The sequence below is a fragment of the Colletotrichum higginsianum genome, chromosome 9, assembly GCF_001672515.1.
Source record: "Colletotrichum higginsianum IMI 349063 chromosome 9, whole genome shotgun sequence".
Lineage (NCBI taxonomy): Eukaryota > Fungi > Ascomycota > Sordariomycetes > Glomerellales > Glomerellaceae > Colletotrichum > Colletotrichum higginsianum.
The window spans coordinates 2,840,359-2,864,715 of record NC_030961.1 but is presented as its reverse complement, the minus strand read 5'-3'; the positions used below and the strand labels follow the sequence as shown (position 1 = coordinate 2,864,715).

At 57.7% G+C, this 24,357-nt stretch overlaps 10 protein-coding genes across 10 annotated transcripts; 7 read left to right on the top strand and 3 right to left on the bottom strand.

The window, feature by feature from the left end:
- Positions 1–40: 40 nt before the first annotated feature.
- Positions 41–802, bottom strand: CH63R_13072 (uncharacterized protein; the record flags this gene model as incomplete). The annotated part of the gene is made up of 2 exons (XM_018308046.1): positions 41–467; positions 600–802. The coding sequence occupies 2 exons, from the start codon at positions 800–802 to the stop codon at positions 41–43; spliced, it is 630 nt and encodes a 209-aa protein (XP_018152463.1).
- A 559-nt stretch (positions 803–1,361) lies between these two features.
- On the top strand, positions 1,362–2,515 carry CH63R_13071 (Dienelactone hydrolase; the record flags this gene model as incomplete). The annotated part of the gene is made up of 3 exons (XM_018308045.1): positions 1,362–1,956; positions 2,175–2,342; positions 2,442–2,515. The coding sequence occupies 3 exons, from the start codon at positions 1,362–1,364 to the stop codon at positions 2,513–2,515; spliced, it is 837 nt and encodes a 278-aa protein (XP_018152462.1).
- A 1,123-nt stretch (positions 2,516–3,638) lies between these two features.
- On the top strand, positions 3,639–4,995 carry CH63R_13070 (Alkaline serine protease Alp1; the record flags this gene model as incomplete). The annotated part of the gene is made up of 2 exons (XM_018308044.1): positions 3,639–4,358; positions 4,432–4,995. The coding sequence occupies 2 exons, from the start codon at positions 3,639–3,641 to the stop codon at positions 4,993–4,995; spliced, it is 1,284 nt and encodes a 427-aa protein (XP_018152461.1).
- A 1,001-nt stretch (positions 4,996–5,996) lies between these two features.
- Positions 5,997–7,975, top strand: CH63R_13069 (BZIP transcription factor; the record flags this gene model as incomplete). Its single annotated transcript, XM_018308043.1, is given in 5 exon segments — positions 5,997–6,218; positions 6,234–6,779; positions 6,855–7,397; positions 7,499–7,608; positions 7,720–7,975. The coding sequence occupies 5 exon segments, from the start codon at positions 5,997–5,999 to the stop codon at positions 7,973–7,975; spliced, it is 1,677 nt and encodes a 558-aa protein (XP_018152460.1).
- Positions 7,976–8,578: 603 nt separating this feature from the next.
- Positions 8,579–9,394, top strand: CH63R_13068 (Calcineurin-like phosphoesterase; the record flags this gene model as incomplete). The annotated part of the gene is made up of 1 exon (XM_018308042.1): positions 8,579–9,394. The coding sequence occupies one exon, from the start codon at positions 8,579–8,581 to the stop codon at positions 9,392–9,394; it is 816 nt and encodes a 271-aa protein (XP_018152459.1).
- Positions 9,395–9,685: 291 nt separating this feature from the next.
- On the top strand, positions 9,686–10,516 carry CH63R_13067 (uncharacterized protein; the record flags this gene model as incomplete). Its single annotated transcript, XM_018308041.1, has 2 exons — positions 9,686–9,808; positions 9,866–10,516. 2 exons carry the CDS (start codon positions 9,686–9,688, stop codon positions 10,514–10,516), a joined length of 774 nt encoding a protein of 257 aa, XP_018152458.1.
- Positions 10,517–10,952: 436 nt separating this feature from the next.
- CH63R_13066 (Phthalate transporter) lies at positions 10,953–13,055 on the bottom strand (the record flags this gene model as incomplete). Its single annotated transcript, XM_018308040.1, has 6 exons — positions 10,953–11,180; positions 11,314–11,414; positions 11,514–11,913; positions 12,018–12,482; positions 12,535–12,684; positions 12,813–13,055. 6 exons carry the CDS (start codon positions 13,053–13,055, stop codon positions 10,953–10,955), a joined length of 1,587 nt encoding a protein of 528 aa, XP_018152457.1.
- Positions 13,056–14,814: 1,759 nt separating this feature from the next.
- Positions 14,815–16,486, bottom strand: CH63R_13065 (Benzoate 4-monooxygenase cytochrome p450; the record flags this gene model as incomplete). The annotated part of the gene is made up of 2 exons (XM_018308039.1): positions 14,815–16,301; positions 16,369–16,486. 2 exons carry the CDS (start codon positions 16,484–16,486, stop codon positions 14,815–14,817), a joined length of 1,605 nt encoding a protein of 534 aa, XP_018152456.1.
- Positions 16,487–17,735: 1,249 nt separating this feature from the next.
- On the top strand, positions 17,736–19,963 carry CH63R_13064 (NADPH--cytochrome P450 reductase; the record flags this gene model as incomplete). The annotated part of the gene is made up of 2 exons (XM_018308038.1): positions 17,736–17,990; positions 18,059–19,963. 2 exons carry the CDS (start codon positions 17,736–17,738, stop codon positions 19,961–19,963), a joined length of 2,160 nt encoding a protein of 719 aa, XP_018152455.1.
- A 2,311-nt stretch (positions 19,964–22,274) lies between these two features.
- On the top strand, positions 22,275–24,235 carry CH63R_13063 (Myo-inositol transporter; the record flags this gene model as incomplete). Its single annotated transcript, XM_018308037.1, has 4 exons — positions 22,275–22,482; positions 22,580–22,875; positions 22,974–23,409; positions 23,493–24,235. The coding sequence occupies 4 exons, from the start codon at positions 22,275–22,277 to the stop codon at positions 24,233–24,235; spliced, it is 1,683 nt and encodes a 560-aa protein (XP_018152454.1).
- Positions 24,236–24,357: the final 122 nt, after the last annotated feature.

Below are 24,357 nucleotides of genomic sequence, written 5' to 3'. Positions count from 1 at the left end.
CAGCAAGCCAACTCCCCTATCCGAACCCCTGTTTCTTCCTTCAAAGGGGGTGAAGGGAGACCCGACGGTACGGGCGAGCCGTTTCCGTGATGGGGGGTCCGGCATGCAGGTCGGGTAGGGGACTTGGGAAGGGGAGGGGGGGGGGGGGGGGGGGGGGGGCACAAGCGGCCGTTTCTGCAGGCTGTCGTGCTCCATCGATTGAGCGTCTTGGGGGTCTTTGGGTCTTTGGTGTATTTGTATCTCGAGCATTGTGGCTGGTGATGCCGATGATGCCGATGATGCTGGTGATGTTGTTGTTGCTGCTGCTGCTCTCTCGCCCGTCACGACTCGTGTTGGCCGCCATTTGCCCCTTGCACCCTTGTCCCTGAGGGGCCCTGAGGAGGGGAGGGATCTTAGCTGCCTTTTCAGCTGGAACAGAACCACCGATGGCTGGAACATTTTGGTAGTTGTCCGTCGAGTTCGCCATTCTACAACGTGGATATGTCGCCGCAGATGACACAGGTAGTTGGTTGTACAACCGCTGGTTTACGGTTTATCGAAGGTCATCAATGAGCCAGATCCCAATCGAAATTGGCAAACAAACACAACACATCCCTTACTGAGTGTTCAAGTAGCACAGCTCCAGCTCATGGCTGTGCAGATCACCACCAGCTGGGGAGGGCGTCCAAGTCGGGTACCAATGCCCATCACGTCCCTTGGCCAGCGGCTTGGCAACGCTGTCAGTCGCTCGTCGTTCCGCTTTCTGCCACGAAATAACCCATTTCAAAGCTTCACACCATGCTGGCTGACAGGTCTCGTGCATGGGTTAATTCGCCAACTAATGACTACGCTGCTCTAGTGACTGGTGTAAGAGCGCCTACTGGTTTTGACCAGCTCCTCATAAGATAGATCAATATAGATACAGAGTAGTGTAGGAGCCCCCGGGGTGAGTCGAAGGAACATCACCATCCTCACAACTCATCCCATCAGCATCGTCTCGTAACAGTTTTTGTGAGTGACTTGACCGGCCCGGGTGGAGGAGGGGAGGACCAAGCACATTCGTGTGTTACAGTCAATGTCTCCAGATTGAACATCTACTTTTTCCAGATACAGACATAATCACTGATCCAATCCGTCTGTCTGTGTGCCGCTGCAGTGTGTGTCTGGCCGTAAAACCCCCGCATCGCCTCCGGTGCCGATGCGGCATTTCACTCGCTCTCCCCCCCCCCCCCCCCCCCTTCTATCACGTATCATCACGCTTCCACTTGGATCTACATTTCCATCACCAGATAACAATCATCGCTGAATCACACACACACACATACACACACACACACACATACACACACACACACACACACAACGCCTCATACATCCAAAATATGACCGAGACCTCGTCCGCAAAGCCAGAGTACCTCGCACAACCCCCCGGGCCGTGCTGCTGGGCCGGCACCTTGCACCAAGGCAGCCCGCGCGGCGACGTCGAGGACATCCTCGGCGCGCCGACCTACATCGTGCGCCCCTCGGACGTCAAGGGGTCGCCCCGCGCCAACGGCCACGTCGTGCTCTACTTCCCCGACGTCTGGGGCCTCTCGGTCAACGCGCGGTGCCTCATGGACGGCCTCGCCTCGGCCGGCTACACGGCGCTCGGCATCGACTACTTCCGCGGCGACCCCATCTCCAAGTACCGCGCCTCCAAGGACGACCCGCTGCCGCCGGGCTTCGACCTCGGCGCCTGGCGCGCCAAGCACCTGGCCTTCGCGACCGAGACGGTGCCCCGGTGGGCCGCCGCCGTGAGGGAGAGGTTCGCCGCCGAGCTGCGCGCCGAGACGGGGACCGAGACCCGCTTCGCCTGCGTCGGGTACTGCTTCGGCGCGCCGTTCGTGTGCGACCTGCTCGCCGGCGACGACGTCGTGTCGGCGGGGGCGTTTGCCCACCCGACGGCGCTGAAGGAGGAGCATTTCACGGGGCTAAAGAGTGAGTTGTCTTGTTTCCGGGGGCGGCGAACGGGGGGTTGGGGGGGGGGGGGGGACTCGTTGCCATTTGCTTCCATCTCGTTGCCCTTTGCTTTCATCTCGTTACCCCGATATCCATTTCCATTCTCTTGCGGTTGACACGGCTTGGAGCTTGGTTTTTGGGAACGAACACACGGCAGCGAGCGACACCCCGATTCACCACTGACACCGTCCTCATAGAGCCCTTATTACTCTCGTGCGCCGAGAACGACCATGCGTTCCCCCCCGAGTCGCGGAGGAAGGCAGTCGATGTCCTGCAGAGAGAAGGCAAGGTTTATCACCTGCAGCTCTTCCAGGGCGTCGGCCACGGCTTCGCGGTCAAGGGAGACCCGTCGGACCCGTATCAACGTGAGTGGCTCTCCTCACGAGCAGTTGTCTTGCCTCGTTCTGCCTCCTTGAATTGCGTAAGCATCAATGTTGACTGACAGACTGGTTTCATTTTTTTAGGATGGTGCAAGGAGCAAAGTCTTCGCGCAGTAGTTGACTGGTTTGACATGTGGCTGGTCCGTAGTTCATCGTGAGACCGTCGAGAAGGGGGTGCCGTCGGGTTAGCTTGCATGGCGTAATCGGAAGACTCGTGGCTCGAGTCAGGAAATAACAATGAGTAGTTAGTTGCGTGTAGTCGCTTATTCATCTCTATCGTATCGCCGAGTTGTGGGTGACTTTGCGTATACTGACCGGGGTTTAGAGGAAGCGAGTAGTGAGGGGTTGGGTTGCCGATGAGCGTGAATAAAGTGGTAGAAGTGGTACACGGCGAGCCGACGTCGACACTTGGCATTGTAGTGAGCTTCTCGTTTCGACCTAGGAAGCGTTGTCTTCGTTTTCGTTATGGTTTACAGTAGGTCGGATTGGGAGTAGCAACACGATCCGATCACGGTCAGCAAGGGGCACGACAAGGTGGGCATCGCATCACAGTGGGCATCAATGCCACGGACTCGCTAATCCTTTACGGGCGCGTAGCGCATGAATGGCAACTCGGCAGTGGCCGCTCTCGCCGGATTCTTCACGCTTGGCGGCGAGGCGGTTAGGAAGAATGGGGAAGGTCGTTTATCGGCAGGGTTTCATCGCGACCCATGGCTCATTTCAGGGCGCCGTCGACGCAGTGGACGCAGTCTTGGCCTTCCGGATAAGACGAGTTGCCCATCTGTTGAGACAGCGAGCGATACGAGGAGGTTTTGAGGAGTTTGTACAACGTTCAGGTCCTTCAGCCTTGGTTGACGAGACAGTCAACGTGATGACATGACTCTCCTCTCTGCGGAGAATTGAGAGAGAGAGAGAGTGTGTGTGTGAGTGAGAGAGAGAAAGACAACCCCGGGCAAGGCACCGGCCGGGGTCGGATCTACCCGCGGCAGCATCGTGTTCGAGCTTCCTAAACAGGACAAACAGCCCGTGTCGCGCAATCGAATTCATGGCAGTTGGTCACCCTCCCTGTCCACCTGCTGTCCGGCCCACGAACACGAGAGAGAGAGAGAGAGAAATAGAGATAGAGAGAGAGAAAGGGAGAGGGAGAGTCCGCAGTAGTAGCATAGTGAAAGATGGGAGAGTATAAAGAGCCCGGTCGAGATATTCAACACCGCCTTTCTATCTCGCTATCCATCATCGATCGATCGAGGACCCCCTCTCCTTTCGTGATCGACTAACACGATGAAGGCCTCCTCCCTCCTCGCCCTCCTCGGGGCCGTTGTGCCCGCCCTCGCGGCGAACAAGTACATCATCCAGCTCAAGCCCGGCACGAGCCCCGACGCCGTCACGCGGCACCACAACGCCGTGCGCAGCCTCCTTCGGCGCCGCGACGGGTCCGCCGAGGGCACCCTCGACAAGACGTTCCGCATCGGCGACGACTTCAACGCCTACAGCGGCAGCTTCGACGACGCCGCCCTCGAGGCCATCGCCGCCCTGGACGAGGTCCTCGCCGTCGAGCTCGACCAGCCCATCCTCGTCGACCCGACCGAGGCCGAGCAGACGCTCTTCTCCCTGTCGTCGGAGTCGGAGTCGTCCGCCGCCTCCTCCTCATCCTCCTCCTTTGCGCGCCGTCGCGCCCTGACGACGCAGCCGAACAGCATCTGGAGTCTCGGCGACCTGTCCCACCGCGCGGCCGGGTCGACCGAGTACGTCTACGACTCGACGGCCGGCGAGGGCACGACGGCCTACGTCTTCGACACGGGCATCCGCCTGTCGCACGCCGAGTTCGAGGGCCGCGCCAGCTTCGGCATCAACGGCGTCACCGGCTCGACCGTGTCGCCCGGGTCCAACTCGGACACGGACGGCCACGGCACCCACGTCGCGGCCACCATCGTCGGGAAGACGTACGGCGTCGCCAAGAAGGCCAAGGTCATCGACGTCAAGGTGTTTGACGGGTCGACGGTAGGCACATCCGATATATCCTTTTCTCTCTCTCTCTCCCCCCCCAAAACCATACTGACTTCTCTCTCTCCAGGGCTCCACCTCGGCCATCCTCACCGGCCTCGACTGGGCCGTCAAGGACATCGTCTCCAAGGGCGCCCAGAAGAAGTCGGTCCTCAACATGTCCCTCAGCGCGAACAACGTCGCCGCCCTCGACAACGCCGTGCTCGCCGCCTACCGGCAGGGCATCCTCACCATCGTCGCCGCGGGCAACGACAACCAGCCGGCCACCACGACGTCGCCCGCGAGGCTGCCCGAGGCCTTCACCGTCGGCATGACCCGCCCGGACCGCGGCCGCGTCAACATCATCGAGGGCATCTACGGCAGCAGCTACGGCCCGGAGCTCGACGTCTTCGCGCCGGGCCAGGACATCGTCAGCGCCAGCCACACCTCCGACACGGGCACCGCCACCAAGACGGGCACCAGCATGGCCGCGCCTCTCGTCGCGGGCCTCGTGTGCTACCTCCGGGGGCTGGCCGGCGGTTTCGGCACGCCGAAGCAGGTCACGGACCGGATCCTCGAGCTCGCCATCCCCGGCGTCGTCGGCGACCCCAAGAACTCGCCGAACCTGCTGGTGAACAACGGAAGCGGGCGTTGATTGATGATGACGAGTGTGTCCCTTCAGTTCGAGGTGACCTTTTTGGCCCCCCCCTTTTTTTTGGCAGGGATTCAAAAAGACACATATTGACGTCATGAAGATGTACGAGATGTATCCGTAGGCAAATTTGATATGAAAAAATCAGCCCATTTTTGGAGCGTTCTTGCTTGGCAGACGGGCTGGCTGGCACCCCTTGCGTGTTGCGTGGGCGGCATACAACATGTTCACGCCAGATGTGACCGACATATGAGGTGTGTGTGCTTTGCTTCGCTTCGCTTCACATGTCAGACTTTGCTCATGTTACGACGACTCCCCAAGCAGAACTCACAAGAACGGCCAGAAGGTCTGGTTCATGTCTCTTCTCATCGTCGGCTGCCTCATGAGCTGACGGTCTCAACTGTGCATTTGTCATTGAGACATGGCTGACCAGCAACTCGTCTCATTCCCCGAAAAATTCAAGTCACCGATAAACCCGCCTGTTGAATACAAACATGACGCCACCCCCAAGCTCTTGAAATTCTTGCTAGTATCCGGCGCCCCGCCAGGAATTGGACAAAATTTCACAAACTATACTAGAGCAGCATCATACCCTCAAAACCCAATTGGACCAAGAAGAAGAGGGAGGGGAAGAGCGGGATGGAACCCCGACGACGCTAACCCCGCGTTTGGAAAGTTTGTCATTGCTAATAATAAAGGATCTCACTCACTCACTGAATCACTTACTCGCCTACTCACTCACTCACCCACTCACTCACTCACTTACTCTCCACTCACTCAGTAGCCCACTCACTCACTCACTCACGGCCCGACGCTGCAGAACCGCCCGCCCTCATCTGCTGCATTCGAGCTCTCAGTGACGCGCCAGGCTGGATAAGATATAGTACATTGGCTCCTACTTATGCACGCCCTATGGATGCCGTCCCGCCTAGCTGACTTTTGGCCCCCACCCATCACCCTTGCGAGATACTCGACGAGAGACGTGACGAGACACACGACGCAGCATGTCGACCAGTCTGCGTAACATCCGCCCTCGAGGATCGGCGACTGACGACAAGTCAACGTCCGAGGATAATGCGCTCAAGAGCTCCAAGGGACGGGTGGCATGCGGGCAATGCCGGAAGCTGCGGCAAAAGGTACTACCCAGCGTAGCTGGCATGCGTCTCTTTGCTCCTTTTCACACAACGAACGATGACCCATCGGTGGATGGAACAAATAAGCTGAACGTAGCCTCCATGTAGTGTGATACCCAACGGCCGTCCTGTGGCCGGTGTCTGTCCACGAAGCATGACTGCGTCTACGAGGCAGACCTCGGCGAGACGCGGATGCAGGGGATCCGCAAGGCCAACCGCCAGCTCCGAGGCGAGGTGAACGCGCTGAAGTCGTTGCTGGAGCGGCTCAAGTCGGCGGACGACGACGCGAAGGCGGACATCATGGCCCGCCTCGCCGACGACGAGCCACCCGAGGCCATTCTCCAACGCCTCAAGGACGGCGAGGGGGTATCACGGAAGGGGAAGCCAGGCAGCTCTCACATTCACACCACTTCCGAGACCGAGCCATTCAGGCGCAGCCCAACGACAACGACAACGACGACGACGACGACGATGACATCAACAACAACACTAAAACCAACAAGAGCAACGAGCATCGATGGCCTCGTCAAAGTGGAGGAAGACGACGAGCCTCCGCTCCCGCCCGGGATCGTCCCGTGGCACATTGACAAGATGCACTACCTCCTCCACCGCGTCCAACGCATCGACATCAACGCGAACTCGACAGACTCGCAGGTCTGTATCCCACTCCGCCAAAGCGAAAAGCTCTTGGGTTCCAATCCGTGTGTGCTGACCTGAAACCCGGCAAAGTCTCACACTCATCGCTTGGACGGACAAGAGCCACGCTCGGAAAAGGAAGAAGCAGACGAGGAGCAGAAGAACCCGCAACTCCTCCACGCCATCCTCGCAGCCGACCGCGAGGCCCAACGCCGGTCCAAGTCCTCCTCGGCAGAGTCCCTGCCCCCCGGCGCCGTCGAGGCCTTCGGCAACCTCCCGCTCTCCTCCGCCGTGCGGGCCAACTACTATCCCGCGGCGGTCCAGGCCCGGCAGCTACTCGCCCTGCAGACCGAGGAGTACCGCCTGCCCTCCTTCATCGCCTCCGACGGGAGCCCGCTGTCCAGCCTGTTCTACAGCTACCGCGACGCCGCCATGGAGATGCTCTCGAACGGCGTGCCGGCGTCCCAGGTCCTGGGGCCCTCGGACCGCATCGACCTGGAGCTCTTCTTCCGCGAGCGCGAGCCCCACGACGCCTACGACGTCCACTCGTGGTCCTGCGAGCTGCTGAAGAACATTGAGGGCTACGACATCTTTGTGAAGCTGGCGAGCGTCGCCCTCTACACGACGTACATGCGGGTAAGATGAGAGGGGAGGGGGGGGGGAGGCTTTTCTTTCTGATAGATGGACATGAGGAACGTGAGGACGATGATGGATGACTGACTGACGGGCCAAAACAGTGGAACATCCTGCCCACGGCCACGAACTACGCCCTCATGCCCGCCATGATCCGCCCAACCCAGCTGCAGCGGTTCGTGCCGCATCGCATGACCATCGACCTCGTCCCACAGTAAGCGCCGGTGTCCTCCTCCTTCGTGTCCTCCCCCCCCCTGGCTAGTCCAATCCAATCCAATCCAGAAAAAAAAAGAGACTCTGACCAAAACCCCCCTCTCCCTTCCAGCCCCGCCATCCGCGACGCCTTGATCCACAAGTTCCGCGACTGGCTCTCCCCCGGCACGACGGACACGGGCGGCACCAGCGTCGGCTGGCCCTACAGCCTCGACGCCGCCGTCGACGTGTGCCCCATCACGGGCCGCAGGATGCTGAGCCGCGCCTTCATCGAGCACGCCACCAACGGCTCCAACTGGAGCCTGGACAAGTCCATCCGCGCCATGTACCCAGAGATCGAGGGCATGGGGTTCAGGATCCGGGAGTGATTCATTGGAGGCGGGCCGGTGTTCCTCGGAGCCGTGTCGTTTTTAATTGATTTTCCATGGTGGGAGTCCGGGGGGATGGGCGGTGAGAGGGGACTCCCCGGAGAGGATGGGACAGTGTTCTGTATCGGGGGGGGGGGAGAAGAAAGACGGTTAGGGCATGATGATTGGCATTGGCCATCCTGCTCTGACGCCACGGAAGATGATATATGGCCCTTGAGTTGGGTTGGGTTGACCAACAGGTTCTAGATTCTTGGAGCGCTGCTCCATCATGCTGCGGCCGCCTACGCTTTCTGACTAATATCAAAGCCATGTATGAACAACTTTCAAGAGGCTGGCTTGGAAAATTTCCCCAAATACCTCGACTTGTTCGTTTCTTGTCTTGGGTTGGGTTGGAGATGTCTCTACGCAACCAACAACCAACAACCATTTAACTAACCAAGCCTACCTAGGCAAACAAGAAGAACACAGTGCATTCTGTTATAATAAGCGCGTATTCACACTATGGGACACGAACCCAATAACTCCCTCTTGTTTGTTAAGCATTTAGGCAGCGTACTACAACATCTCCAACTTTCCTCGTCACCGCCTGTCCTCGACGCCAGCATGGCGGTTCAAATCCTCTCCGACCTGCATCTGGAGTCGCCCAAGGCCTACGACATCTTCCAGATCGTCCCAAAGGCCCCCATCCTGGCTCTGCTGGGGGACATCGGCAATGTCGCCGCTCACAAGGACGACTGCCTCGCCTTCTTGACCCAACAGCTACGCCAGTTCCGCGCCGTGCTCTTCGTCCCCGGGAACCACGAGGCCTATCGGTCCAGCTGGCCCCGAACCCTCGACATCCTCCGCGCGTTCGAGCGAGAAGTCGACGGCAATCCGTCACTGGGGCAGTTCGTCCTGCTGGACCGGACGGTCTTCCGCGTGCCGGACACCAGCATCGTCATCCTGGGCTGCAGCCTCTTCTCTCACGTCCCCGCCGAGAGAGAAGACGACGTCTCGATGGGGCTGAACGACTTCTTCCAGACCGGAGACTGGGACGTCGCCGCGCACAACAAAGCGCATAGACGGGACCTGGCCTGGCTCAACGCGCAGGTCGCGCAGCTCGAGCGGTCCGATGCGAGGATCGTCATCTTCTCGCATTGGAGCCCCTCGACGCACAGCCTCGCCCTCGACCCCAGGCACGCCACCAGCCTGATCACGCCGGGATTCGCGACGGACCTGTCCAGGGAGGTGTGCTTCAAGAGCGGGAGCGTCGAGGCCTGGGCGTTTGGCCACACCCACTTCAACTGCGATTTCACCGTCGAGCGGGACGGCGGTGCTGGGCCTCTGAGGCTGTTTACGAACCAGAGGGGCTACTACTTTTCTCAGTCGGCAGGATTTGACGGCGAGAAACTGTTCGAGTGGCAACAGGAGACCCGTTGAGTGTTTTCATCAAGCGGCGGATGTCGAACACACCAGCAGCAAAACAAGCCACAACCTGAGTGACTGGATGACTGAATTTAGAGCCCGTCGGCCCAGTCAGACGGCTAATAGTTAGCTATCTAGGTACCTAGCAGTACCTAGACAAGGCCCCTGAGGGAGGTAGGGTCATTTATTTGCATTCATCTTCCATCTCACTGGCCGCGCCGGCTTACGCGTCTGTTCATCACCCCTTTCATATCCATACCTTACCATCAATAACACATTACAAAGACCAGAGACGGAGGTGAGGAAATGTCGGATCATTCAGAACTGGTTGTGGCATGCATTGCATGCGCACTCAACTCATGTCAAATACCTTGCGTTCTCTGGGGCCACTCTCTGCTCAATGTCCATGGCATTCCCTCAATCGTCGCAGTAAGTGTATCATCATCATCGCGAGGCTCCGAGATTTGAAGACTGACACTGCAGAAGTCGGTTGATTTCGTTCTCCCAGACCATCTACTGATGGCGGGTGCCAAAGCCCTCGAAGGACTACACATCATCAGACCATGTCCCGGCCAGGAAACATGCCTAACGAGCTCCCCAGAACGGCACACGCCACCCCCAGCACATCACTTTCATCTCCATGAGTCCGATGTCACGGTTGGTCTCTACCTTCACTCGGAGACGCTTTGGTTCTTGCCAGTTCTCGACAGCTCTCTTTCATGTCCTCCATGTCCAGACACCTCCAAGCTTCCTCCACACTTCACGCTCGCCTCCGACGAGGCCTCTCTTCCCCCTCGGCGGCCAGGTCGCGGATTCGGCGTTTTCAAGCCAGAGAGCGGGCCGGTTGTGGTTCCAAAAGCTCACGTGCTCTTGGAGGCATTCTTGCGTCTCTATGCGCGCGATTCGGCGAAGCGCATAGGTGCTTTTGCCATCGCCATGATAGGGTACGTGGAGCAGTATATCGACGACGACGGGCTCTTGGACGCAAGCCGGCTCCCGGAACCTCTCAGGACCTCCTACATGGACCTGAGGCAAGGAAGGAAACCGGTCCGCCAATGGACAAAAGAGTTGAAACAGGCTCTTCAACTGCCCCAAGAGGAGAGCGAGTCTGACGAGGAGGATGACTGCTGGACGTAGTCCGGTCAATGCAGACACTTATCTATGCGGGGGGGTTCAGGGCCGGGCAAGGAGATTGCGGAATAGAGCACCCTCTTCAGTTTAGAGCAGCAGCAAACCTACAAGTGCTTGGAGATAGCATGAGGTTGTTTCGGTTTGATATGCGGTGATATTTTTCACGTTGCATAATTCGACACCCAAGACAGACGAGGATGGCAATGTCGAGTTTTTGACCGCAGGCCTGGCATAAGTAACGTTGGCCATTCCTTGTTGAGCGCCAAACAAATACATGAGCCTTACCGTCTATGATCTATCTTGTATAAACCCAGTCGTCGCTTTTCGTTCTCTGTCCTCTACCCCATCACGGTAGAGCCCGATAGTTCATCCAAACACGGCGGCCCAGACCCCCCCCCCCGCGGTGCAGCGTTCAATCTCATAATCATACGGTCGTCTTGGACTAGTGCGCGAAACGGAAGTCCAGCCGTCTGCTTCCCTCGTCCTTCGTGGTCGCCAGGTAGTGGTCCTTTTCCTGCTGGCTCATGCCCCTCCAGATGTCGTCGCGCGTCTTGTTCCTCTTCATGTAGTACGCCTTGATGAGCCAGGCGAGCACCGCGTTCCAGGCAATGAGCGCCAGGATGATCTTGTTGCCTCGGCGGTACAGCGGCGCGTCATCTTTCTGGTAGATCTGGACAGGGGTCGTCAGTGAATGCCGGCCTCTCTCTTTCTCTCTCTCTCTCTTTCTCTCTCTCTCTCTCTCTCTCTCTCTCTCTCTCTCTTTCTCTCTCTCTCCGGCTCTTGGGAGTTCTGGGGAATCTTACGTTGGAACCGATGATGCTGCTCGCTTGCACCGTCATGTTGTAGATGGCGCTACCAACGGTTCTCGTCCGGACCGTACCCGCATTTCGCGATGTCAAACTGACTGCGCGCCTGTCAGTGACCCATTTCCCAAGCCTCACACAACGCCGAAGTACCGAAGGAGTCCCAGTCCCCGAGTGATCATATTCAGTTTATAGCTTACCTAGAATCGAATGGACGTAAGGGTAACCGACGATCAGAGCAGTGACGGCGTACCACTTCCAGGGACTGGACCCCGCCGGCATCAGCTCCAGGGCCAGGACGAGGGGGAACACCCAGACGGAGTAGAGGAAGACGATCAGCATGCGGTTGTTCCAGCGCTCCGAGACGCGGGACCAGAACACGAGCTGGATCAGGAACAGGACGTAGCCCGGGATGGTGAGCAGGTTCGCCTGGAACGTGTCGAAGCCGAGGGCCTTGAGGTTGATGGTCAGGTACTGGTCGATGGGCCTGACGGGGATGAGGAGCGTGAAGCCGTAGAGGTAGATGGGCCAGAGGTCCCAGTCCGAGAGCGCAGACCAGAGGAGCCTCAGGGTCAGTCCCTGACGGTTGTGCATCCCTCCCTGGCAAAGTTGAACGTCAGTAAGAAAAGAACTCCGGCACCCCCCCCCCCTTTTTCTTTTTCTACTTTCTCTTTTTCTCTTTTTGTCTTTCAGGTTTTACTTACTTTACTAGGATCGTCGCGCAAAATTCGGTTCACCATGATGATCTCCTCACGCTCCGAGAACCAGCCGTCCTTACCGCGGAACCGGCTCGCCGTCTGCGTCGGGCTCGGCGGCAGGTAGAACCACGATACGACGCCGATGAGGGCCGTCAGGCCGCCTTCGAGGGCGAAAAGCCATCTCCAGCCCTCCCAGCCGCCGACGCCTCGCAGGTGCAGGATGCCGAAGGCGAGGAAGGCGGCGATGATCTGGGTGGCGTTGGAGGAGCAGTAGAAGTAGCTCATGCGGATAGGCAGCTCTTTACTAGTGTAGAAGTAGGAGAGGTACAGGATGGCGTCCGGGATGAAGCCGCCCTCGATGAGACCGAGCAGGGCGCGCGTGGCGTAGAAGCCGTTCTTCTCCGTCATCAAGCACTGGCAAGCTGCGATAATGCTCCACGACACCATTTGTAGGAATCCACGTGTCTGGGCCTAATTTCTTCGATATCATCTGCGACGGTAGCTCGGCGCAGAGGAAGCACACGTAGAAGATGGTCATGCCGTAGTTGTACTGGTTGGTGGTGAGGCCGAGGTCCTCCAGCATGTTGTCCGTGTTGGCCTGGTTAATGTTGCCGCGGTCCAGCTGGAGCGCGAAAAACATAAGGCAAACCCACGAGCAGATCCTGTAATCGAGCTGGAGGCAACGAGTGTTAGCTAGAGTCCAGATCCGGTTCGCTTGGACGGCGAAGAGCCGCCACGATCTCTCCAGCGTGGACGAGACTTGGGGCAGGCAGGCAGAACAACACAAGTCACATAACATACCCTCCTAACCAGCTTCTTCTCCTCGTGCTCCGACCAGGTCGCCGTGGGGTCATACCGGTGGCGGCCCTCATACTCGGGGATGGGCTCGTACATCTGCGCCGACGCGCCGGCGGCCCAGACCTGATCGACTGCATGGCGCTTCGAATCGGAAACCTGCGGGACGCTGACGACCTCTGGGAAGACGGGCGCGCCCTTCTGCTCGGCGGCAGAGCTGACGCTTGGCGTTCTCGGCGTGCCTGGCATGGTCATATACGAGGAGGCTAAAAGAGTGATCGACCAGACTGGAGCCTCCGGACACAAGACTTTGGGATCGGAAGCTTAATCGTCATGCCATAATAAAGCCATTCCAGTCCGTGGACTTTATATGAACACCAGAACTAAAATCACAAACGCAAACTCTTCCATCACTACGACGTGCTCCGCGATGGTGCAATTCTGAAGTCCTCGTCATGAATCCCCTTTCCAGCAGAGCGCGAAACCGGCATCTCCTCGGAGACTGGGGCGCTGATATCATGGATCGACTAATATATTAGAGCCCGATGGGCAAAAGAACGGACGCGACGCAGCACCTTCGGCCAGAATCCGGGGTTGGGCCATGGGTTGCTGGCGCTCAAGAGTGCTGCTCGAGGCACTCAACCCACAACCGTGCAACAACCGTGCCAGAGTAACATGCGTGCCTCTGACGGAGTCGACGAATCAGGAGACCTCGAATCAATCGGACGGAGAAATTCACGGCGGGGATGATAGATCTGTGAGAAGCGTGATTGGAGAACCGGACGGCCTTCCACGTAAAGCTTTCGGGCGGCGAGTCGGTTCCAACTCCCCTGGCCACTTGATCCCTTGCTGCCGGACGCGGGATGGTGGAGCGGGGACCGATCACGTCAACTCGGACTCGGATGCGGTGATCTGAAGTGCCGATGATCGCAGCGTTTGGGGTTCCCTATTTCCCCCCACCAACTTGACCAGCTCGAGGGCCGGGCCGATGAACGAGACCCTCGGTGGAAGATGATAATTGCGGCCGAGGGTTTTATACACTCGAGGATTGCCGCCTGCTCATTGTGTTTGTGAGTTTGATGTTGTTGCCACTGTAAACTCCCATCTTGAGTCGTCTTCGTTCTTACTCAGTCTCTTTCCTTCAACACTGAACAGAAATGACATTTAACCCAGTCAAAAAAGGACCCTTATAGTTGCCAAGAAAACTAACAAAATTGCCAAATAAGCCACAAAAGCTTGATGGAGAGCCCGCCCAGTCTTCTCATGCAAGTCTGAACCAAACACTTCCCATACCCGTTTGAAGTGAACGCAATGGTTTCAATCCCACCAATTCCCAGCCATAGCTTTAAGTGGGATATAAAAATTCAATACATACTGTTGTTGTCTGAAAACACGATCTTGGTTTCTGCGGAAATTGAGTCTTGAGTGTCCTTCGGGCAGACTGTTAGATGCATTTGTCCAACCGAACCCAACATCATGTTTAAGAGAGTCTGTAAGTTGGTTCTAGGTGATTGATTGCCCTTGTTCAACGACGTTACTTGTAAGAATATATTGTGACAAACCACAATGTGCCATAAGAAGAGTCCAACAGGGCGAGCAGTTGCCTCACAGTCACACTCTTTTCCTAATGCTCATTACCACGCAACAGACTCAATGATATATGATATCTCGACGGACTGAAGTTGCATTGTGATCTTATGGCTTGGAATTGGGTGTGAATATATTGAAACTTACATCGGTCACTTGACCTTCCATCTTTGTTCGAATCATCTTTCAACTTTTCACACAACCCTCCTAACCTTTTGGCCGCGTTGCTTCCGACATGTACCTTTCGCCTCTCTCGATTGCAAGACGACCACGATATCTTCGATTCCAAAAAGAGATGATGCCTCGCTCGGAACCAGCTGGAACTCTTATGCTTTCATAGATCATCAAGTTGTTGATACCTCCGCCCCCTCCCCCCAAACGCCAACGCCAAAATCATTGCAGCCAAGTGGTCGTTCCGATCTCACACCACTGTGTTCTCCTCCCCCCCTTCCAGCCGCCGCCTCCAGGCTTTAACGGGCATCTCGCCCAGAAGCCAGTTCATCGTCTCCTCGCGCGCCATCTCGAAGTCCCGCGGCAGCGCGAACTCGTACCGGTGGACCACGGACGCCAGCAGCACGGCCTGCTCGAGGTAAGAGATGTTGCGGCCGATGCAGCCCCTCGCGCCGGCCGAGAAGGCCAGGAAGTACGGCTGCAGCTCCTTGCCCTTGTCGCCGAGCCACCGGTCCGGGACGTACTTGTCGGCCTCGGGGAACACGGACTCGTCGCGGTGCACGACGATGCCCGACATGCTGACGGTGGTGTCGCCCGGCACCCACTCGCCCATGATGTGCATGCCCTCCGGCGGGGTCTTGCGCGGCAGGCCGTGGGGCGTCGGGGGGAACAGGCGCAGCGACTCGTCGAGACAGGCGCGGAGGTAGGGGAGGTGCTTGACCTTGTCGTAGGGGGCGACGGCCTCGTCCGGGTCGAGGACGGCGTCCACCTCGTCGCGCAGCCGGCGGAGGCACGCCGGGTTCTTCAGCAGCTGGTACAGGACGTTGGTGACGGCGATGGCCGTCGTCACGCTGCCGGCGTTCATCATGATGTTGACCTCGGCGACGATCTCGCCCCACTCGAGGTTGTTGGGCTCGCCGTTCTTGTTCTCCATGAGCGCCTGGAAGAAGTCGTCGAGCTTCTCGCCCGCGTTGTACCGCGCGAGGCGCTGGTGCGCCAGCTGGAGCACGATCCCGTCCCAGCCCTTGGAGGCCTCGGTCATCTGGCGGAAGCGGGGGACGAGGTTGGACAGCTTGTCGAGGAGCTTGTAGTTGTCGTAGCTCCAGACGAGCAGGGACTGCTTCCGGGCGGTAGGGTAGAGGGAGTCGCGTAGGGGCGCCTCCCAGGTGGTGCCGTCCTTGCGGCGAGCGAGCACCCTGTCATGTCCGCGGTCGAGGAGGCCCAGCCGCTCGGAGAGGCCGATGTCAGCGATGGCGTCGAGCGTGAAGAAGTTGCCCCATTTGCGGTAGTCGACGGTCAGGTCCTCGGGCCTGGGGAACATCTGGCCCTTGGGAAGGGGGTCGGTGCAGAGCTTGTCGAGCTGCCTGAAGAGCCTCTCGACCTTGTCGGCGACCTTGTGCTCCCACCCTTCGAGGTTCTTCAGGGCATAGGCCGACGACAAGACCTTGCGCTTCCTCGCGTGGTCGTGCTTTTCGACGACGTCGGCGAGATGGTAGTGCGACCCGGCCGTCAGGACGTACGACTCGTCCTTGATACAGGGGGTCCCATGCCCGTAGATGTCCTTGATGGCACGCACATCGCTGAAGGAGAGGGTGTTGGGGCCGGTGCGGAGGACCGGGCCCTTTTCTCTGTGGAGCTGGACGAGATGGGTTGACCGGGCACCGGTCCGGGCCAAGATCATGAAGGGGACATTGTATGCGCCGGAGAATGTGCTGAAGTTTTGGAACTTGCGTAGGCCTTGAGTTGGAACGGTCAGCAAGAGCGTGGTTGGAGGGCGTAGGAGTGAGGGAAATATATCACAAACCTTTGGCGTCTTTAAAGTACACGAAAAGGGGATAAATTATAAAATAAAACAAGCCAACGAAGAAGAATGCCGTGGCGTAAGGGGCTCTGGAGAAGACAGAGAGGGTTTCGAGCGCCATCTCGGTAGCTGATCAGACCTCAAGAGAAAAAGAAAAGGACGTGTGAGGTAGAAACCGAAAGCTGTGGGAGGGCTGGAGTGATGTCGAGTCCTTTGGCCTACGGAGAGAGAGAGAGAGAGGGAGGGAAAGGAGAGGAGACGACACGATCTTGATCTAAATAACCATCCATCTGTGGAACACGTACAAAGACTAAGAGTCACGAGAATGGTAGGAATTCGCCTCAGAAGATGCCACTTTGGGTGGCTTTGCAAGAAAGGAAATCCTCCCCGCGACCCTCAATCCAAGACCGTCCACTATTGACGACGGCGTCTTCAGAAGTTCCCCGCATTTTGCACGTCACAAAAATAGCTAAAGGCCCAATCCGGGATACGAAAAGATGGGATGGGCGCGAGAAGGTAGGGCGGCACTGCGGAGTGGTTGTAGAAGCAGGCGAAGACGGTGCCCCGCGGGAGACCGCAGGGCCACATCATGGACAAACATCGTTGGCGCTTGCATAGACAATCTTGGCCACAGCCGTGATAGAGTAACAGCCAGACAAGATCGTGGACATATCTCGGAGGGCCCGTCACACATCGCGTACGAGATCCGCTGCGGGGTCATGGAGCTCGTTCTGTACTTGTATGGGTTGGGATCCATGATCGAGAGAGTTTCACCTCGATCCAGTAATCATCCCCGCGGAGAGTGCTACTACGTGGAACTACGTGTAAGAGAACCAGCTCAGTCTGATGATATGCGCCGAGAACTACGAACCCATCGGCAAAACTACACCCGTGGGCGTCCCCCTCTTCGGGCTGAGATGTCTCTATCCCGCGGGATATATCGCCCATCTGGGTTAGAACCTCCTTGTTCACGTTGCCCTCCTCTCTCTCTCTCCCCGCGGGGAAGTGGGTTTGTTCCCCAACATTCCTGCGCTCGGATCTGACTCGAGATGGTGATTTATCCCGCACCTCAGGGAGCAGCAACTTGCCTATTTGGATCCGTTTGGGAAAGTCCCTGGACAAAGGAGTGTTGAAGGCAGTAGAACCACTGGGGGCCCTGTGTTTTCACATGTAATCGCTGTTGTAGAGTTAGACGGGATGTCTGGGTGAAGTTGCTGGTGGCATTTATTATCTCGGGTCCCTCTGCTGTCCCCTTTCCCCTTGACAAAAGTCGCAAGGCGTCAAGTCTATCTAGGCCAACCTTCTATAGACGAAAGCCAACAACTGCTGTTCTATTCTATTCGTTGTGCTCCTCCTTCGCCGTTCACATCATGCCCATCACGGGAACTCTTCCCGAGGGCACGCTGAGGTTGATCAACCAGCTCGCCCCGGAGTCCCTCGCCGACACAGCTGCTCTCGCCGCGACTGGCCTCTTGTCCGCTGCATATGTCCTGCGCGGATACGCCTGGGACAGGCCCGACCCGTACGAATACATCTGGTACGAGAAGCCACAACAAGACGCCGCCGGCGGCAGCAGCGCGGCAAGCAAGAAATCAAGAAACATCGCAGAGAGGCTGGAGGAGCTTGTGAGTTGGATCGAGCAGGGACCACCTACACACATATCAAACATCCGCTGACGCTTCATTCCACACAGGGAAAAGATGTCGTCGTCTTCTGGGGCTCGCAGTCGGGCACCGCGGAGGGCTTCGCGAACCGTCTCGCGCGCGAGCTGCACCAGCGCTTCCACCTCGACGCCATGTCGGCCGACCTCTCGGACTACGACGCCGAGACCGTCGCGCAGATCCCGCAGACCAAGCTGGCCGTCTTCGTCCTCTCGACGTACGGCGAGGGCGACCCCAGCGACAACACCGGCCCGTTCTGGGACTGGCTCACCAAGCTCCAGGGCAGACCCCTCGCATCGCTGCGGTATGCGGCGTTCGGGCTGGGGAACAGCAACTACAGATACTACAACAAGGTCGTCGACGTGGTGGATAGGGCTCTAGAAGGTTGCGGCGCCTCCCGTCTGGCGCCCGTCGGCCGCGCCGACGATGCGCAGGGGGCCACGGAGGAGGACTTCCTCGCGTGGAAAGACGACTTATACAAGGTCCTCCGCGAGACCCTCAGTCTCCAGGAACACGAGGTCGTCCACGAGCCCTCGCTGGCGGTCGTCGAGGACGAGTCCCTCGAGCCCCAGGACCTCCACGTCGGCGAGCCGGTGCACCTGATCGAGGGCTCTGGGAAGTCGTCCGCGAACTCGGCCATCAGGCCCCTGAAGATCAAGAAGGCCTACAGCCTCTTCTCTTCCCCCGGCGGCGGCGGCGGCGGCCGCGGCTGTCTGCACCTCGACCTCGACCTCGGCGGCAACTCTCAGCTCACCTACAAGACGGGCGACCACCTCGCCATTTGGCCCATCAACCCCGATCAGGAGGTCGAGCGGTTGCTGCAAGTCCTCGGCCTCGCAGACCGCCGCAGCGTCCCCATCAGTATCAACGCGTTGGACGCGGCCGTCAAGGTCCGGATTCCCACGCCGACCAACGTCGAGACGCTCTTCCGGTATTATCTAGAAATCTGCGCCGCTGTTCCCAGAGACGCCGTTCGCGGACTTGCCCAGTTCGCGCCGTCACCCGGGGCCAAAGAGTTCCTCCTCAACCTGGGACGTGAAAAGGAGAACTATGCTACCTTCATTGCTTCCAACCATCTCACCGTTGGCAAGCTGCTCGAGTTGGCCAACGCGGCCGACGGCAACCATGCGGCATCGGCCTGGACAGGCATCCCGTTATCATACCTCATCGAGACCCTGCCCAGGTCTCAGCCCAGATACTACTCCATCTCTTCTTCCAGCGTCGTCTCTCCCAAGGCCCCGAGCATCACAGTTGCTGTTTCCGATACCCCGCTCCCTGCCTCTCCGTCTACCGCTATCCCCGGCCTCACCACCAACTATCTCCAAGCACTCTCCCGATCCTTGCAGGACTCCCAGACAACACGGCAAACGGAGGGTATGAGCTATGCTTTATCGGGACCGTCAAACGCTCTGGAAGGCGGCCACGTCTACGCCCACATCCGCCGCTCCAAGTTCAAGCTCCCCATGCTGTCTTCGCACCCTCTGGTCATGGTCGCCGCCGGCACCGGCCTGGCGCCGTTCCGGGCCTTCATCACCGAGCGCCTGCGTCTGCAATCCATCGGAAAGGATGTAGGCCGGATGATGCTCTTCTTCGGCTGCCAGCGTCCCGACGACGACTTCATCTACAGGGAGGAGCTCGAGCAGATGGAGAGGGATCTCGACGGCAAGCTGAAGATCGTCACGGCCTTCTCGCGGCAGGAAGGCTCGAGGAAGGTCTATGTCCAGGACAGGGTTCTGGAGTTTGGCGGCGAGGTCACGGGGCTTTTGGAGGAGGGCGCCAGCTTGTACATGTGCGGAAGGGCGAGCATGGCGAGAGAGGTTGGCAAAACTCTGGGCGATGTCGTGAAAGAGAGCAAAGGATGGAACGACGCCCAGGTCAAGGACTGGAGCGAAGGACTGAAGCGGAACCGCAAATGGCAAGAGGATGTTTGGGGTTAGGTGTTGCATGCATTAGACAGGGGAAAAGAGACGACAGGAACAGTATTTTCTTACAATGACAGCATGGGGGAGTAAGCAGTGTGGAAATGAAGTGAACGACGGCCATCCTGTAAGGTTCGATGAGTTAAACGACCAAAGTTATTACATCGCATGATATATCATACTGGGGCCCAGCTACGTAAATCTCTATGAGAGCACGAACCAAATGCCAGTCTATCAAAGTGAGATACTTGAAAAAAAAAAACCATTACCAAGAATTAGCATGATCTAGTTCGAGAGTCTATTTAAGAAGTCAAACTTGAGCCAGACTGGAGATGATTGTTGATGCCACTGCCTCATTAGCATCTGCTCCTCAAGTGAGCTCCGAAGCATACTTACAGGGGCTGCGAAGAACGGCGTGATATATATTTGGTACTGGCCCAGAAGAAATCGACTCCATTTGAAGACAATCACATCAAAAACGGCTGCCACCCAAGTCCCGTACTCCCAATAACTACAATCCCCTGAAAAACACGGCATCTCGTTAGCCCAGCCATTCTTGGTGCCCTTGGTGGAAAATGCTTCTCATGATGGAGATGGAACAGCGACGATACCAAAACCCGCGGGCTGCTGTCGGTTCCACAAATCCACTATACACATTGGGTTGAAACATTAAGGGCACATATCGGACTGCCCAGGAGTCTCAGTACTGCTGCAGTACACTTTGTGCTGCTTCTACGCGAATCCCGAGACCTGAAATGTCATCTCGTCGACTACCCCAGCTTCGCGGGTTAGCCCGCTGTATAATGTGATGAGCTGGGGGGATAAGCCTTGTTCATGCCGTCGCATTCGAAGCTATCCCGTGGAATAAGTTGCCTTTTTCGGTATTTGTCCCCCCCACCCACCCATGAAAGTGCCGAGACGAACCATTCTTGCTCAGATCTCCCTCCCCCTCGCTTGGTCTGCCAACGACACGAACCTGCAGACTAAGCGCATGGCAGTTGCTTGCTTTTTCAAGCCCAATCGAAAGTTCCAGATTGAACAAGGCAGCGGGACCAGGAGGGGTGAAGGTTCTCATCCGTAGTAGAGAGCGGCACGATCGGAGGAGGGAGGAGTTGAATTGGTTGGAACCAAGCCTCTCTGGGCTTTCTCCACTTGGCTGGCTAAAAGCTGAATATTCCTTCGTCGAGGCAGTTCCACTTCCTGGATCTGCTTGCGTGCTGCATAGAATGTGTCACCTAGAACAGAGACTCATGACATCGTTTGGCTCCATGAAGCCGCCCCACAGACATGTAGTCGATTGGAGACTTTGGATTAGTAGCTTTGGCAGAAGAGACGCAACTGTCTACGTGAAAATATGTAAAACAATGGGAAGCATGGAAAACGACTCTTCCCAAGACCGGAAGAAGAAATGTTGTGTACTTGACAGGCTTAAGCTACTCCCGGATGTTATTATGGTATGCTATTCCGGTTGGTCGTCTGCCCGTATCATTCTCCCGTCATCATTCTCACTGCTTCATACCTAGCATAAAGGCGCTGGCAATTACCCAGGAGCGAATGAGAAGGCAGACCATGAACTGCCAGGCTTGCTGGCCCCATCAAGAGATCAACACATCGTGATAAGCGAACTGTCAAACTAACCATCGCGGCGGCTCTTGTTACCCTTTCTGGGAAAGCCAACTCCGGGGTCCCCGGGTATCCTGCGCTCGAAAAGAAATACCCCAGACAACCCACCCCCGCATTTGTTGACGGAAGTGGGTGGGTGGGTGGCTCAAGTCATTGGGGAAATAGAAGCCGCTGCAGTCTACTTACTACGATGAATACATCTTCTTGGAACAATTACCCCCCAGAGTGGCCCCGGATCCCTGTACCCCCGTCACGAAAGCATGTAACAAGACCAATCTGAGGCTTGCCGTCCAACTCTCCGCGCCCTATTTGAGCTTGGTTCAAAGAGGAAAAAACGACGCGTGCTCTCAAGCTTCTCCTCATCTCCCGACGCTCTTTGGGGTTATTCAAACCCGCGGCCCACCTTGGCACGCAGCCCGCTGCGTACCTGACTTGTTCCCGACGTCCATCTTGGTAGCCCCGGTAAAGGGACACAAAAATGAGTGAGTGAGTGAGAGAGAGAGGGAGGCACTGACTCACAATTCTATATAATCAGAGGTCTATTCTCACTCATCCAAAGAACCACAGTCCAGAGTTTTCAGAAGCTGGCCACAGGCTACTAATCGGACTCAATCCACACCAACTCCATCACTCAATCCCCATTCTCCTGTTCGCAGTTTTGGCAGCCATCTTCCTTCGGACGTTGCCAGCATTGATCCAGTCGAACATGTCTCGAACCTCGCCCGACTCTGATAACAAGTTCACGTCGAGGGACGCGTCTCTCGACAAGATGAAGCTGGAAGGGGCCACGTCCCACGTCGAACAGAGCGACCCGAGCAGCAACCGCGAGTTTGACGACTCCATCGAGGACACCGAGCCTTCTAGGGCCGTGTGGCTCATCACCTTCACCGTGGCAATGGGCGGGTTCTTGTTCGGTATGAAAGCCTCCGCCGTCCAAACCGCGAGTTTGCGGACCTCCCAACTCCGTGAAACGTTGGAAGAAGCTTGCCTTGCTGACTGACGACTTCCCAGGCTACGACACGGGCGTCATCTCGGCAGTCCTGGTCAGCCTGAAAGACGACCTGGGCCACGAGCTCGACTCCCACGAGCAGGAGCTCATCACGTCCATCACCTCGGGCGGCGCGCTGCTCGGTGCGCTGATCGCTGGCTTGCCCGCCGACAGATACGGGCGGAAGCTGGGAATCTACCTCGGGTGCCTGCTCTTCCTCATCGGCACCATCATCCAGGCGGCGGCCTTCTCCGTCGCCCAGATGACCGTCGGGCGCCTCGTTGTCGGCCTGGGAGTCGGTTCCGCCGCCATGATTATCGTACGTTAATTCGTATTGGCTCCGGCATGGTCCCGTCTCCTCATGGAGTGTTCTCAAGGCTTGCTGGCTGACCGACCCGTGTGCTGACCGCGTTACAGCCCCTATACATCGGAGAACTCGCCCCGGCCAAGCACCGCGGCCGCATGATCGCGTTCGACAACATGAGCGTCACTTTTGGCCAGCTCGTCTCGTACGCCCTGGGCGCCGGCTTCACCGAGGTCCCCCACGGATGGCGCTACATGGTCGCCGTCGGCGGCGTGCCCCCCATCGTCCTCGCGTTCCTCCTGCCCAAGTGCCCCGAGTCCCCGCGGCAGCTCATCTCCCACGGCAAGCTCGAGGAGGCCGCGCGCGTCATCAAGAGGGTGTACCCGCACGCCACCGAGGAGCAGGTCGCCGCCAAGGTAGGCCACATGGCGTACACCGTCGAGGTCGAAGCACAGGTCACCTCGGGATCGCTGTGGGATCGCTTCAAGGAGCTGCACGTCGTGCCGTCCAACTTCCGGGCTCTGGTCTGCGCCTGCGCCATCATGGCTAGTAAGAAACCCCCTTGCAACTTTGACTTACCTAGGCTATGTAGAAGAGAGATAGAGAAAGAAAGCCCGCTGACCAACGCTTAGTCTCCCAACTGGGCGGCTTCAACACGTTGATGTACTACTCGGCGACCCTATTTGGTCTCGTCGGCTTCAACAAGCCCGTTGCCGTCTCCATCGTCGTCGGCGCAACCAACTTTGTCTTCTCGCTCGTCAACCTGTTCGTCATCGACAGGGTTGGTAGGAGACGGATCCTCCTTATTACTGTTGCCGGAATGGTGAGCCCAGTTCCCCCAGTTCCCTCAGTTCTCATCCACAACTCCACGGTTCAACTGCTAACAACGCCCGTCTTCGACCAGTCCGCCAGCATGGTCGTTGCCGCCGTCGCGTTCCACTGGATCCCCGTATCCCCAGACCTCAAGCTCCAGACGGCCTCGGTGAACTGGGCCGGCATCCTCGTGCTCGTCACCATCATCGTGTACGTCGCCTGCTTCGCCGGCGGTGTCGCCACCATCGCGTGGGTCGGCACGGAGCTCCTCCCGCTCGAGGTCCGCGCCCTCGGCACCATGATGAACACCGTCGTCTGCTGGGGCTGCAACATCATCATCGCCTCGACCTTCCTGTCCATGATGAAGGGCATGACGCCGAGCGGCGCCTTCGGCTTCTACGCGGGCATCTGCTTCTTCGGCTGGATCTTCTGCATCTTCTGCTATCCCGAGGCCAACGGTCTCCCGCTCGAGGACGTGAGGCAGATTTTCGCCACCGGTTTCGGCGTCAAGAAGGCGAATGAGCTGCAGAGGCTCCGAAAGATGACAGGAGGCTCGGCGTAGTCTTTCTGTTTTGACGAAAAAATGTTTCTACAGAGTTAATCCCCAGTGCCATAAACAAGCTTCAACCCAATAATGAGTTAAACGTTTCGTGATCTATTTGTGATTTCCTAGAAGTAGTGTTT